At 36.5% G+C, this 13851-nt stretch overlaps 1 protein-coding gene across 4 annotated transcripts in view; it reads left to right on the forward strand.

Moving 5' to 3' along the window:
• Positions 1 to 13851, forward strand: part of LOC149785282 (muscle LIM protein Mlp84B-like) — a 52701-nt gene that overhangs the window by 21688 nt on the left and 17162 nt on the right. For all 4 annotated transcript variants that reach the window (XM_089979155.1, XM_089979154.1, XM_089979156.1 and 1 more), the window contains exons 5-9: positions 4729 to 4894; positions 5941 to 6113; positions 6768 to 6933; positions 10190 to 10331; positions 13600 to 13693. In XM_089979155.1, coding sequence (XP_089835281.1) covers positions 4729 to 4894; positions 5941 to 6113; positions 6768 to 6933; positions 10190 to 10331; positions 13600 to 13693 — 741 coding nt within the window. The remainder of the gene's footprint in view (positions 1 to 4728; positions 4895 to 5940; positions 6114 to 6767; positions 6934 to 10189; positions 10332 to 13599; positions 13694 to 13851) is intronic.

Genomic DNA, 13851 nt, shown 5'->3' on the forward strand with positions numbered 1-13851 from the left:
TAGCATAAATAGTATAAATTGACAGTGCTAGTACATACGGTTGTAACAAGATTGAAACCAAATGGATTTTGGATCAAGTGAAAACACGACACACAATATATGTGAAAGAAAAGGAGTCTATGAAATGAAAATAAAAATACATGAAAACAACTAAAGATGTAGACCCTAATAATGATTACCTTGCACACTGACAATTGAACTGACATAAAATTCATGAACATGTGAAATAACCAACCACTCATCAAATGTTACGAAACCACTGCAATGAAAATGTACCCAAAATAAATCAGTACTTTTCATGTAAAAATGATACATATGGTTCATTTAACTATATGATTTACAACGAATACAGCACATTCAACATTGTACTTTAAGGAAATGAGTATGGTCCATACAACCATACTATATGGGGAAAAAAGAGAGTAATTTGTACAACCATATGTGGGGCTCCTAGTGGCCGAGTGGTCTAAAGCACTGTCCATTACAGATCACTGCCATCTCACCTTGTCTGCATGGGTTCGAGTCTAGGATTCGGCCAATGTGGGTATGTGAGAAAGCTTGCCAGTAGCTTCTCGTGGGTCGGTGGTTCTTCCCAGTGTTTTCCAGGGTTCATCCTTCACCATTTATACTGGCCGCCATGCATAGCCTATCGTGTGCTGAAAAATGCCGTTAAACCACACAACAACAACAACAACAACAACAACAGCAACCATATGCTTTAAAGAAATGAGCATGGTTGAATCAACCTTATGTCTTATAATTATAAATCACTGTTACAATAATGCTGCCTCACTGTCAACTAATTTGCGGCATGGCCAGTTATGCTGCTACATGTAACAGCTATGCTGCCACACTGCACAACTCTATCACCCATATGCTGCCATGTTGCCAGCCCTATCAGCTGTAGGCTGCCATGTTGCCAGCCCTATCAGCTGTAGGCTGCCACATTGCCAGCCCTATCAGCTGTAGGCTGCCACATTGCCAGCCCTATCAGCTGTATGCAGCCATACTGCAAGCCCTATCAGCTATGCTGGCAGCCTTTCCAGCCCTCTCAGTTATAAAATAGACCAGACTGGCCATTGTATTCACATTGAATAGACATTAATAATAACATATACACATCTAAATCACAACCCAGATAGAAAAATACTAAACATTGCAAAAACAAAGTCCATAAAACACATGCTACCATCAGTTTTCTACATCACTATAAGGCCCTCGATGGTAAATAAATCAAACTGGCATTTTTATATGTCCAAACACTGCATAATTTTACAGAGCTTAAACCACAAGAATGAAAGATGAAAACTGTATTGATATGAGGCATTTAAAATACAGATAGTTACAAATTTGACTTTACATATAATCTACTTACCTCTATGACTGTAGTGAGTTGTCTATTATAGACACTCCCTGATAAGATCGAGCCAGTTGTTCTGCCTATATATGACATAGTGCCTCCTATAAATACTTTTTAAAAAAATGCAAGAACCAAGGGTAAGCACCCATGCACGTTGTGGTATATGGGCATCTTGCTGTGAAAGGCCTACAGTGAGATGCGTGTATTACTAAGTCACCATTACAAGAAAAAAAACTTCTAGGTAATGCTGTATGCATCAACCAAATCAATTACACAGAATTGTTCTAAGGCATTACCAAGTTATTTTCTTGCCTTATTCAATGATAAGGGTAATTGCATAAGTAGTACCAATTGACAGTGCTGGTACATAGGACACTATCATAAATAGAATAAAAATTGAGAGTGCTGGACCTTGTACTTTCAGATTAAGACTTTATGCAGGGGTTGGGCTGGGGGCATTTGTCATCCATTGATAAATTTTATACTACACTGTTTGGAGTTTCACATATTGAAATTGAATTATATAGTATACTTAATCGCTTCGCTTTCTTTTTATCACTCTGCTATGTATTATTGAGGGTATGTATTTATCACTAGTTTCATAAATGTCATTCAGTTTTAGTATTATTTTTTTGTTGTCCATCCATTATCAATACTTTCATTTTTCCAAAAACATTTATGATATCTTTGTGAAGCTTGGTAAATTTACAGGGTTCAAAACTTGGTACACGTACAGGGCTGTAAACTTGGTACACTAACAAGGCTCAGAAATTCCACTTATCCATTCAAGTTTATGAATGGTGGCAGAAGAAGGATAACTTGCCTTTTCAAGATGCTTGACCAATTTGGACAAGTGGTATTTGAAACTGATTTATATTATGTGCAGTGCAGAATGAATAAAATTGAAGCAGGGCAAGTCACAAGCATCCAACAGAATATTTGTCAAACTGACATATTAGACTAGTAGTTCAGATGTGTCATTTTTTGTTCAAATCTTCAGGTGGATTATTTTTAGTATTTTCATACTTTTGTCTATACATTAATCCATCCATGCACTATTCACTGTCTTGTTTCTGTAAAAATTGGCACAAATACACTACTAATATTACAGAGATGCCGACTGTGCAAATTCTGGTGGAATCATTCACATTTAACCTCACATTACACTACTACAAGAATTTTTGTGAGATTCCGATTTTCTGGTCAGGTGAAGTCGTACGTAGGTAAACTGCAGCTTGGCTCCTTTTTACCTCAGCCATTCAGTCATCTAGGATCCAGTTTTCATCCCTATGTCAGTTGGTAAAAAAAATCTGGATAATTTTTCAGCTGAAGTTCATTTCATGCTCTGGACCTCCTTCCTTCACACTGACACCTCAGATTTAGACTGGGGGCATGCACCTATAGCCCAAGGAAGTGTCTCTGCAGGGCTGGTGGTCTTGGGAATAAGCTTCTCTTTAGATTAACAATCTGGAACCCTTCAAGGGTGGATTAATAGCATAAGGCATTGCTCTGTCTACAGACAAGATGTTCTATGCCCCATCTCTCAGCTTGTGGGTTTGGAACCTCCTCCATTGTTTCAGAATTAGAATTTTGGTTCTTCTCAGAGTCAGAACTTTAAAGTCTCGGTTCATCCAGATAGCACACCTGTGGCCACACATATTGTGCTTCAGTGATCTGCTTGAACTGCTGATTGATGATCCCAGAAAATAACTGCTGAGAAAGGATCTGCTGTCACAGCACAATGGATCTCTCGTACACAGCTCACAGCTCTCCTTATAGTCTTCACATTTAGGCTGATATCAAATGATTTCATAGCCAGGACCATTTTTGCGTGAGGTTTCTGTATGGATCACTTAGGCTAGAAGACAATCAACCACCCAAGATTTGCATTAGTCATGTCTGCTCACCTTTAACTGCAGTTGCAGATTTTCTTTTCTTTTTTTGTTGACAAAACACCTGCTTGGTTTCCACCATTAAGGGCAATAGTGCAGCCCTCATTGGTTTCCACCATTAAGGGCAATAGTGCAGCCCTCATTGGTTTCCACCATTAAGGGCAATAGTGCAGCCCTCATTGGTTTCCACCATTAAGGGCAATAGAGCAGCCCTCATTGGTTTCCACCAATAAGGGCAATAGAGCAGCCCTCATTAGTTTCCACCATTAAGGGCAATAGAGATGCTCTCACTAAGCTTAAGTTCCAGAAACCAACCTCTTCCTCTTTAATGCCAAGATGGTGCCTCCTGTATGTTCTTTGTCACTATCTAAATCCCCCTGTTGAATCTTTGAATGAATCTTCCTTCAAGAATCTTTTTTTTAAAACACTCTTCCTCCTTGCTTTGCATTATCAAGGAGAAAGAGTAAAATTTTTGTACTTGATCATTGGAAAAGGGTAGTTTACACTTCATTGGTAACTGTAGGCGTCTGCCCAAGAATCAACTAACTTTGGTAGCTCCTGTTCCTATTGAAATCCATAGTTTCATTTGTATCTGTGTTTGGGATGAACATGATAATCAGATGCCTTGTTAGCACTTGCTAAATCAAGATGGACAAGAAAGGGTGTTTTCTCCCTTTAAAAGGTATGAAGGCAGCCACCATCTCCAAGTGGATTGTTCAGACTATTCAAAGAACAAATCATACTCTTAATGAGAGATATTTATCTCTGACATGAAAGTCAGAGCCCCTGAGGTCACTGCATTTGCTGCATCCTTTTTTAATCATTCCTTGGATGAGGTCATGAAAGCTGTCTTTTGTGAGGGTATTTATACTTTTGGTCCAGTTGTGTAAGCCCATCAAGTTTTCAGGCCATCTTCCAGTCAGCAGTAGAACATCCTGCAGACAATGATAAGTTCATTTTATAGCTTATCTGAAGCTGTCAGCCAAATACCGGGCTGACAAAGGCAGCAAAGGAAAAGTAGCAGGTATTGTGTTTCCACTATTGAAATGCAGTTTTAGGGAGGGGGATGTAAAACTAATTATTTAATACTTAAATACTACTGTAGCAAGATTCCCTCCCACCCCAATGTGATTCCCTTTAGTCACAGCCCAAGCCAAAAGAGTAATATAGTCCATATGCTGGATATGACAAAAGAATCAGTCTGAGTTCACATTTTTTCTTTTTATTTCTGGAATATTAAACTTGGACTGTGACTAACATCTTGGACAAAGATAGCAATAGAGTAGTAGCAGTTAAGCATTATAGAATTACAATTAGCCCCCTCCCACCCCAGAAAACATTCTTGGGACATCATTATCACACAAGTGTGGTGCACAGATTTTATAGTTGCTGACAATAGATTTTATAGTTGTTGACAACATTATGAGAAAAAAAAGAAACTTAGATGATAAAGATTTTTTTTCTTCAAATTTTCAGCCAACTGTGACAAGCTATTGGACAGCTACACAGTAACAGAGCATGAAGATGATGCTTTCTGTAAGGCCTGCTATGGCAAGAAGTTTGGACCAAAGGGTTATGGGTTTGCTGGGGGAGCCTCTGGACTTTCCATGGACACTGGAGTACCTTACGAGATCTCTACCGAGTGAGTAGTGGTTTTTATCTTGACTGAAAAGCATAAGAGGGGCATGGGTATCAGTTTTCTGATGACTTTGCTGTTGTCCTGTTTATTGTTGTAGCTGTCAGTATTTATTGCTTTGCATTTATTCTTTAACAATTGCATTCAGTCATTGGATTTTATAGTTACATTCATGATTTCACCTGTCAGGTGTTTTATGTTCATGATTTCACCTGTCAGGTGTTAGGTATATCTGTATTGTGTGCTTAACTTTTATCACTGATTGTAGGTTGTACTTTTGGCTAATGGTCATGGTTAGATAGCTAAATTTTTTCTATGTTTGTAAGTTATAGTTTACTGATATTTGAGTTTAAGGTCTAGCTTTATTTACAAACACTTAGAATGTTCTTGAAGCAAACGTTTGACCAACCTCCTGGTCATTTTAATGTGTCTTATATTTTCATATAAAGTTCTGATAAACAAAATTAATAATTCCTAATTTAATATCAGTCTCTGAGGACTCATTCAGAGACATTCAGGATTATATCATTGTAATACATCAAGACTGTTGGTATATCAACCTATTCAAGGCTATTGGTGCATCAGCTCATTCAGTATTGGAATTAATTTCAGAAACACTCTATTTTTGTACTGGTGATAGAACATTTATGATTATTGGGATTAAATTCACAATACTGTAAGTTCCTTTTAAATTTTCACTTTGTATTCTAGGGAAATAAATTATTTGTTGAATTTTACAGAACTTGATGCCTTTGCATCTTTCTATTACTTAGTTTAAGATCATTGAGTTGTAACACAAGTTTATAACACTGGCAGAATTGCAGACATTTGCCATGGCTCCCAATTTTGAGCCCTTACTGTGCTGTACATTCAGTAAATATAATATTGTTATTCAGTCATTACATGTTTTTCCATTTATTAGCATGTCTAGAAAAATCTATTCAGCTGGTAAATCTTGACATGGCTAGGGAGACGATATTTATGGGCGGGGGTTGCTTCTTGACCAAAACTTTATAAAACTATTCAAGTAAATGTTTATTTTTGTTTTCTAGCAATGTTTCCTATCTGGCTCAGGCCCAGGCAGCTCCAATCTTGGAGGCCAATAACTCCACAGGGGGGAAGTTTGGAGGGGGTGAAGGCTGTTCCCGCTGTGGGAAAGCAGTGTATTTTGCTGAGGAAGCCAGAGCTCTTGGCAAGAAATGGCACAAACTGTGCCTCAGATGTGGTAAGTAATGAGTTCAGGTCTGATAAATTCCCATGTCATGGACATACTTCAGTTTTATTTGATGTACAAGTTTCTGTTTTTTTATATATGTAGAAAAGCAGTTTAGCAACTTTTGAGAAAATCAACAGGCAGATAAGTTGAGTCATGGTTCTTTAAACTGGTTAGTAGTGGGTCACTTCTAGAGAAGGAATATTCACTGTTCACCATTAATGTCACACTTTATCCTTCATGCTCCTTTCACAAGAAATTATGACTGTGAAACACACTCATCACTCTTGTCTGATGCTTTATAGCACAAGTGTAATTATGATATTTTTAGACTGGTTCACAAATTTTAAGGCTTTACTCATTAGTAAAAAAATCCATAAAAATGGGAAACCATCAACTGGATTAATAGATGGATTCTTTTAATAAAATTAAGAAATGAATGTTCTCTGAATTCACTTTTGTTAAAGGAGTAAAATCTTTTTATTTTATGACAAATTAAACCCCCAGTTTGGATGCCCAACAAAGAATTATCAGTGAATTCAACAGGACCATTTGCTTCAATTTGTGAACTTAAATACCAACAGCAACACACATTTTTAAAAATAATAAAATTTGATATTCATGAAAATAAATAAATTTTAAGAAAGTATTATTTATTTTTTTTAGCAAATTGTAACAAGGGTCTGGATAGTACTACTTGCACAGATCATGAGGGAGAGGTGTACTGCAAGTCTTGCCATTCCAAACTGTTTGGACCAAAGGGCTATGGCTATGCTGGGGGTGCTGCTTTGCTCTCCATGGATACTGGAAGGGTGGGAGAGATAACTAGAGAGTAAGTTATGCAAGACTAATCTTGGCATATTGCTTAGGGCTGTTCCATTAAAACATTCATGGGACCCAGGGAAGGCACTTTTAAAGTGGGGTATTCACTCATAGATGCAGTTTAGAAATTTCTTATTATTGTAATATTAACTCTGTGAAATCAAAGAGTACCCTGGCATATATTTTTTAAAAACTGCCTTCCCTGGTATGAAATAGTTCTCATTCATCTAGTTACAAAAGCAAGATATTGAAATCACAAGTAATTGTCCATTATACATTATTTTGAACTCTTTTGGTTAAATACCATGATTTTTTTTTATTGCCCTGTGTTAATTGTTCATAGTGTTAGTTCTCATAAACTGCTTGGAGGAAGGTCATGAACTTGGCACATTGTTTCATCCCAAGGTCTAGTTGGTCCTAAACAAAAATCAATGCAATCTGACCTATCTTGAAATTCTAAATATTGCTACTCCTGAACACACAGCCATACAAACATGGAACATTTATTTGAAGACAAACTTCAGTTATATAGATATTTCTTAGGGACAATGGTACTGATTTAATCTCAGACATGGCCATCATGGTGACCATTGTGGAATTTTGGTTTGGGTAGTTTTTCTCAATGGATAATCATAACGACATGGGAGTTTCAGTTACAAACTTTTAACGGTAGATAGTTGCTCTTAAATGCTGAGTTTACCTTGAAAAGTGCTATCACAGCATAGAAATGGAATTTTCACTTAAAGACTTCACATTTTGTATAGTTCTTCCATGTTTTGGGATTTGGTAAGTGGAGACACTCTTTTTGTCCTAGGATGAGCTGTATGATCTATCTGAGATGCTTTTGGACTTTTGAAAAGAGTGCAGTTTATTTTGCAATTTGACTTTGTCTTTTGAGGAATGTGTCCCTTTTTCCCTTTATTTTGGTTTTGTATGGCTTTATTTTTTGGGATACCTGAACTTAGCTGGCACCATGTAGCCAAGTAAGCAGTGGTAAGGGAAAGTCGCATATCACAGTGGTTACATTTGCTAAAGCTTTGGAATATTACAACCATGGATCTAAAGTTTGCACACTGATAGGCAAGGAGTTTTTGTCCTGCCTGTCTCTTTCTTAAGCAGAAATTTTGTACATATCATGGTCAGCAGTATTAATGATTTGTGTTCAAATGTGTTGAAGTCAGAGTGTTGTACTTTCAAGCATATGGATGCAGGTAAGATGCCAGCTTCCAGTAAACATTTTGTTAATGTTTTTTCTTCTTTTGTCAGTCTATCCATGTATATGTTATCTAGTCTTGTTTCTTGGTCAGAACTCAAGTACTGTTTAAGATATGTGCATGAAATATGGTATACTTATTGACTAGGAGGATATACATGTCTTTTGCCATGCACAATTTAAAATTTTCAATACTTCGAACAATTTTCATCTTTTTCATGTTCTTACACTCAATAGCCATTTTGGATTTGCTGGTGTAGGGATATATATATGATTCAGTCACTTTGCTGGTGGCCTAAGTGGTTAGAGCATCTGCCTTGGATGCAGGAGGTGATGGGTTCAGACCCTGGCTAAGTCATACCAAAGACTTGTAAAAATGGTTCTAGCAGCTGCCTTACTTGGTGCTCAGCATTAAGAGGTTAGTGTTAGGACTGGTCAGCCTGGTTTCAGGATAATGTGGCTGGGTGGGACATGTTGCTAAATGTCTGCAGCATGATGCCCCAATGCTAGAGCCAGACATCACTGTAAACTGTCACACTGCAGACATTGTAGCAATAAGACTGAATTTTTTTTAAAGCTCTATTAAATATCCGAATACACACAGACAAACACACACTTCAGAATCCTTCAGTTTCAATATTTTTAATGTTTCTGCCTACTTGTCTGTTTGTTTACACTCAATTTCCAGAGCAAAATGCAGTGTTTCCTATACCTTCTCTGTATAATTTATAAATACAAATACTTGTGTATGAAATGTTTGGCATATTTTTCTGGCATATTTTGGATTGGCTGGTGTGGGGATATATGATTCAGTCACCTTGCTGGTTGCCCAGGTGGTTAGAACATCTACCTCAGATGCAGGAGGTCATGGGTTTTGAACCCTGGCTGAGTCATACCAAAGACTTGTAAAAACAATTCTATCAGATGCCTTGTTCAGCACTCAACGTTAAGAGATTAGTATTAGGACTTGTTGGCCTGGTGTCAGGAAAATGTGACTAGGTGCCACATATCTGTGGCATGATGCCCAGTGCTAGATATCAGTATAAACTGCCACACTAAAGACATTGTTGCAATATGACTCAAATGTTAAATCTATGTTAAAAATCCCATAACACACACACACACCTTGCTATTATTGATTTTACCCAAATTTGGTATGCAGCTGTATGTTGTTGATTCCTTGGCAGTTTGAACTGTATCATTCTGCATCACCAGACTTAAGGCCCCTGATTGTTGAACTTGCCCACTTTTGTTTCTGCACAATAATTCAATCAATTTGGATTTGGTTAAATTTGATATGCAGTTTAAAGTTGCCATATTGTTTGGCCAGATTTGTTTATCACCTTGGTACATCATCACTTAGTGGAGTTTAGGTTAACAAATGTTACACTTAAAGGGTCGAAAATTTACTCACCTCATTCAGATTGGCAGTTGAACATTTCTGGCTGTCAAGTGATCTTTCCAGTCACTCACCTGATGTGGTGAGTATTGATTTAGGGCAGATCAGTGTTTATCTTGAGTAAAATTGTTAAATACTTTTGCCTCACACAATAATGAACTTTTAGAGAATTTTCAAACCCTGTGTCAGCCCAAAACAAATTATCACAATTTTATTTTAAGTAGATTTTATATGCAGCTTTATATTAATGGGACCTTACCATGACTGGTTTGTCAGTTTTCTATGTTGTCAATCTTCTATACAGATGTACCATAAATCGTTTATTATTTCACCATCACCCATCCCCATTCTGTACAAAACTACACTCCACTTCCAATGAATTCCTTGCATTTGCCTTTTTATATATTATTCATGCATTAGTCAAGAGGAAACAGCCAGTTATAATTTAAGCTACAAACATAAGCTTTTGAAGAAGTACACAGTCATATATTCTTCCTGTAATTTCATTAGGCATGGGGGAGTGAGAAAACAAGCAACTGCAGAAAAAGTGATACAGAAGAAGACAAAATAAAGTGTATGTTTAAATTTAATCAGAAATACTTTTTGCTTATTCCAAATTAAAAATGTAATAATTGATCATGTGTACTTTATCAGGAATGTGTCACAGTTTGCACAAGCTCAAGCTGCACCGTTGTTAGTGAATGGACGAGGAAGTGGAAGTAAATTTGGAGCAGACATTTGTCCTCGCTGTGACAAGGCTGTCTACTTTGCTGAACAAGTGCAAGGTGGTGGACGGGTATGTCAGAACTTAAAAATTTCTTGTAAAAACTAAATTTTGAATTCATAGATTAAAAGATACATATTTTTCATAGGATGAGGATTCACGTACTGTTTGCAAGAGAAAACTTCTTGCTGGGTTTTGGGAAATTTCATTATATACCAGCTTTTTGTCTTTAAAAAACAAAATTTGATTATATTCACAGTTTGAAGCACCATGTTTGTTAATCATGCAAGTGTATCTTAATATTTTATGTTCATCTTCACAGTGTTGATACAAAACTACTCGGAAGTACAAGGTATCCCATATTACTTACTGATCTTTCCTTTTGTCTTTGAGCTAGTTATCATTATTAATACTGTGCATGAACTTTATGTAGTTCTTTTTAGCACTGATGAATGTCTATTAAGTGAAAAGTGAAAGCTGATTTTGTACCTTAGAAGTGGAAAGATTTTTAGGCAAAGAAGTTTATTTCCAGTTCTTGCTGCTCCATCAGTACAAATGGTCATATCAAAATGATGTTTTCACCCAAATAAAACCTTTGTATGACTGGTAGATGGTCTTGGCTGGAATTTAAAATTGTGCTGTCAAAAAGTCTTGTTATTGCTATTCGACCTGAACGGATGGTCATATCAGCATGTTGTTTTTTTTTTTTCAGAAAGACTTAATATGATGTCTAGTTAGTCCTAAACGAAAATAGATCTGTTTTCTGATGTTGAAAATGGCCACCAGGGCAGCCATCTTGAAAATGTTGTTATTGCTGCTCCTTCTGAATGGATGGTCAGATCAACATAGGGTTTTCACAAAATTACTTTTTATGATGTGTAGTTGGTCTTAGATGAAAATGGTGCCAATCTATCATCCAAAGTGGCTGTCATGTCTTGAAAATCATCTTATCACAACTCTTCCTGAACAGAAAGAAGTATTAATGTTGGGTGTTCACCAAAGTACTTCTTGTGATGTCCAGTTCGTCTTAAATGAAATTGGTGCTGATCTTGGGTATAATATAGCTGCCACAGTGACCATCTTGAAAATCTTGTTTTTGTGACTTCTCTTAAATGGATGTTCATATCAGCATGGGATTTTCACCAGAAGACTTTTTATGATGTCTAGTTGGTCATAAGTGAAAAATGTTCCGATATAAATTGAAAGTCTTGTTACTGCTATTTCTGAATGCATGGGCATATCAACACGGGGTTTCACTAAAAGACGATGTCTGTTTAGTACAGAATGAAAATGGTGCTGATCTGACATCATATATGGCTGCCACAACAGTCGTCTTGAAAATCTTGCCTTAAACTTTCATGGCTTGTATTAATAGTTAACTCATATTCTGATTGTATTAGTCTTGTTATTCAATATGGCCACCAAACAGCAGCCATCTTGAAAATCTTTTTGCTGCTTCTCCTGAGCAGAAAATCATATTGACATGGGGGTTTTCATCTAAAGACTTCTTATGATGTCTAGTTAGTCCTAAATGAAAATGGTGCTGATCTGATGTCTAATATAGCTGCCAGTGACCAGCTTGGTAATATTATCACTTCTCCTGAATGATTGGTCATGCTATCATGGGGTTTTACTAAAAGACTTATCATAATGTAACCACCTTAAAAATCTTATTTTTTTTTACTCTTAAAAGAAAAGTCACTTTGTCCTGTGGTTTTCATCAGAAGGGTTCTTATAGTGTCCTCTTGATCCTAAATACAAATATGGCTAGCATGATGGCTTTCTTGAAAGTATTGTTATCTTCTCCCAGATGGATGCAGTATCAACATGATTTTTCACCAATAGGCTGGTAGCAATACCTGTTTAATCCCAGAATAAAAATGGTTCCAGTCATACATACAATTTGACTCCCACCTTGGCTGTTATGAAAATCTTCCTGTCACTACTCTCCATGAATGGGTGATCATTAAAGAATGGAGTTTTGACCAAAAGACTTCTAGTGATGCTTGCATTGTCCCAAGTGAATTGATGCCAATCTGACATTCATAATGCCCACAGAAGCAGCTAATTTGAAAATCTTGCTGTTGTTGAAAATATCAGAGATGATCCTAAATCTTGACAGTTTAAAAGGAAGAAATCGTCTTATTTTGAATTCCTGGAATTTCTTTTTGCCTAGTAGAGTGTCAGTCCATTCAAGAGACTTTTGTTAATGCTACTTCTCAATGGATGGTTGTATCAATATGATTTTTTTTTTGGTGCTTCTTTATATACTATATGTTGTTGGTCCTGTAATAAAATTATGCTAATCTGACCTCCAGAAAGGTTGCCTTGCTGGCCATCGTGAGATCTTTATGGTTATTTCTCCTGAATGGATGGTAGTATCCACATGCACTTCCCACTACAACATTATAACAATATATGGTAGGTTCTGACCGACAATGGTGCTTATCTGACCTGTGTATGGTATCTAGTGGTCATTGCAACAATCTTGTTATTGATGCTCTCTTCATGGGGTTTCTACTGAAATGCTTCCTGCAGTATATAATAGTCTGACTGAAAATGGTGCAGATCTAACCACCAACACGACAGTGATATTATGAACAAGTTTTGAAAACCAGACCTACTTGACTTGGGGGTCAATTCAGAGGTCACTGCTTGCATTTTTGTATTACTGTTTATGAACACAGTGACTTATACATATACAAATGATTTTTACCAGGCTTTGTATTAGTTGTTTTTCATTGAAAATGTTGATAACACTCGAACATTGATTTCAAGCACAAAGGCATTGGTTTGGGTCTGTGTCTATGATGGTTTGTGAGCATGATAACACAAATAAGTTGGATGGAGTTTTATCAAACACAAGTTGTGGATCTGTTTGAAATTACACTGAATGATGTCATTTCAGACATTTGTTTTTCTTTTTGTTTTTGATATTAATTATGGACTAAACCTAACTAAGTACGTGAGTATATCTTTACATTATTTCCTTTCCATGACATCAGGTTCAAGGTGAAAGGCTATAATGGAGAATTTTATATTGCATTTATCTATGTACACATTAACTCAAGGAGAAGAAGTTTTTGTTACTTAGTGTGGTGTTTTCAAGTTTCTCATGATCATAAGTGGTGATTTGAATACATTGTAGTTATTAGATAATAGGAGGAAAAAACATCTTGAGAACTTTAGCAAATTCTGTTGGGACCAGTAGACCATCAGTCCCTTTAAGGGACTCTTGACTAAGTGAAAATATTTTTCACGTCCCTTGTATTTTATTTCAAAACAGTTTCCATTTTTAACAAATATTATTTGACTGTCACATTACATTTTCTGGTTGCAGATCTATCACAAGGCCTGTTTTAAATGTATGGCATGTGGAAAGAGTATTGATTCCACCACACTTTGTCAGAGGGAGGAGGAGATCTTCTGTAAAGGTATTCAGATTTGTTATGTATCTTTTTGTCTTTGGCATAGGCAAGATATGGGTATTACTTCTTGACAGCAAACATGTACCTATATCATAACACTCATGACATTACAAATGATGTCATACTGTCATGCAAAGAAATGGGATAATGACAGAGGCATCCAA

This window comes from Sinohyriopsis cumingii, chromosome 13 (genome assembly GCF_028554795.1).
Source record: "Sinohyriopsis cumingii isolate HCF-2022 chromosome 13, ASM2855479v2, whole genome shotgun sequence".
In the NCBI taxonomy this organism is placed as follows: Eukaryota; Metazoa; Mollusca; class Bivalvia; order Unionida; family Unionidae; genus Sinohyriopsis; species Sinohyriopsis cumingii.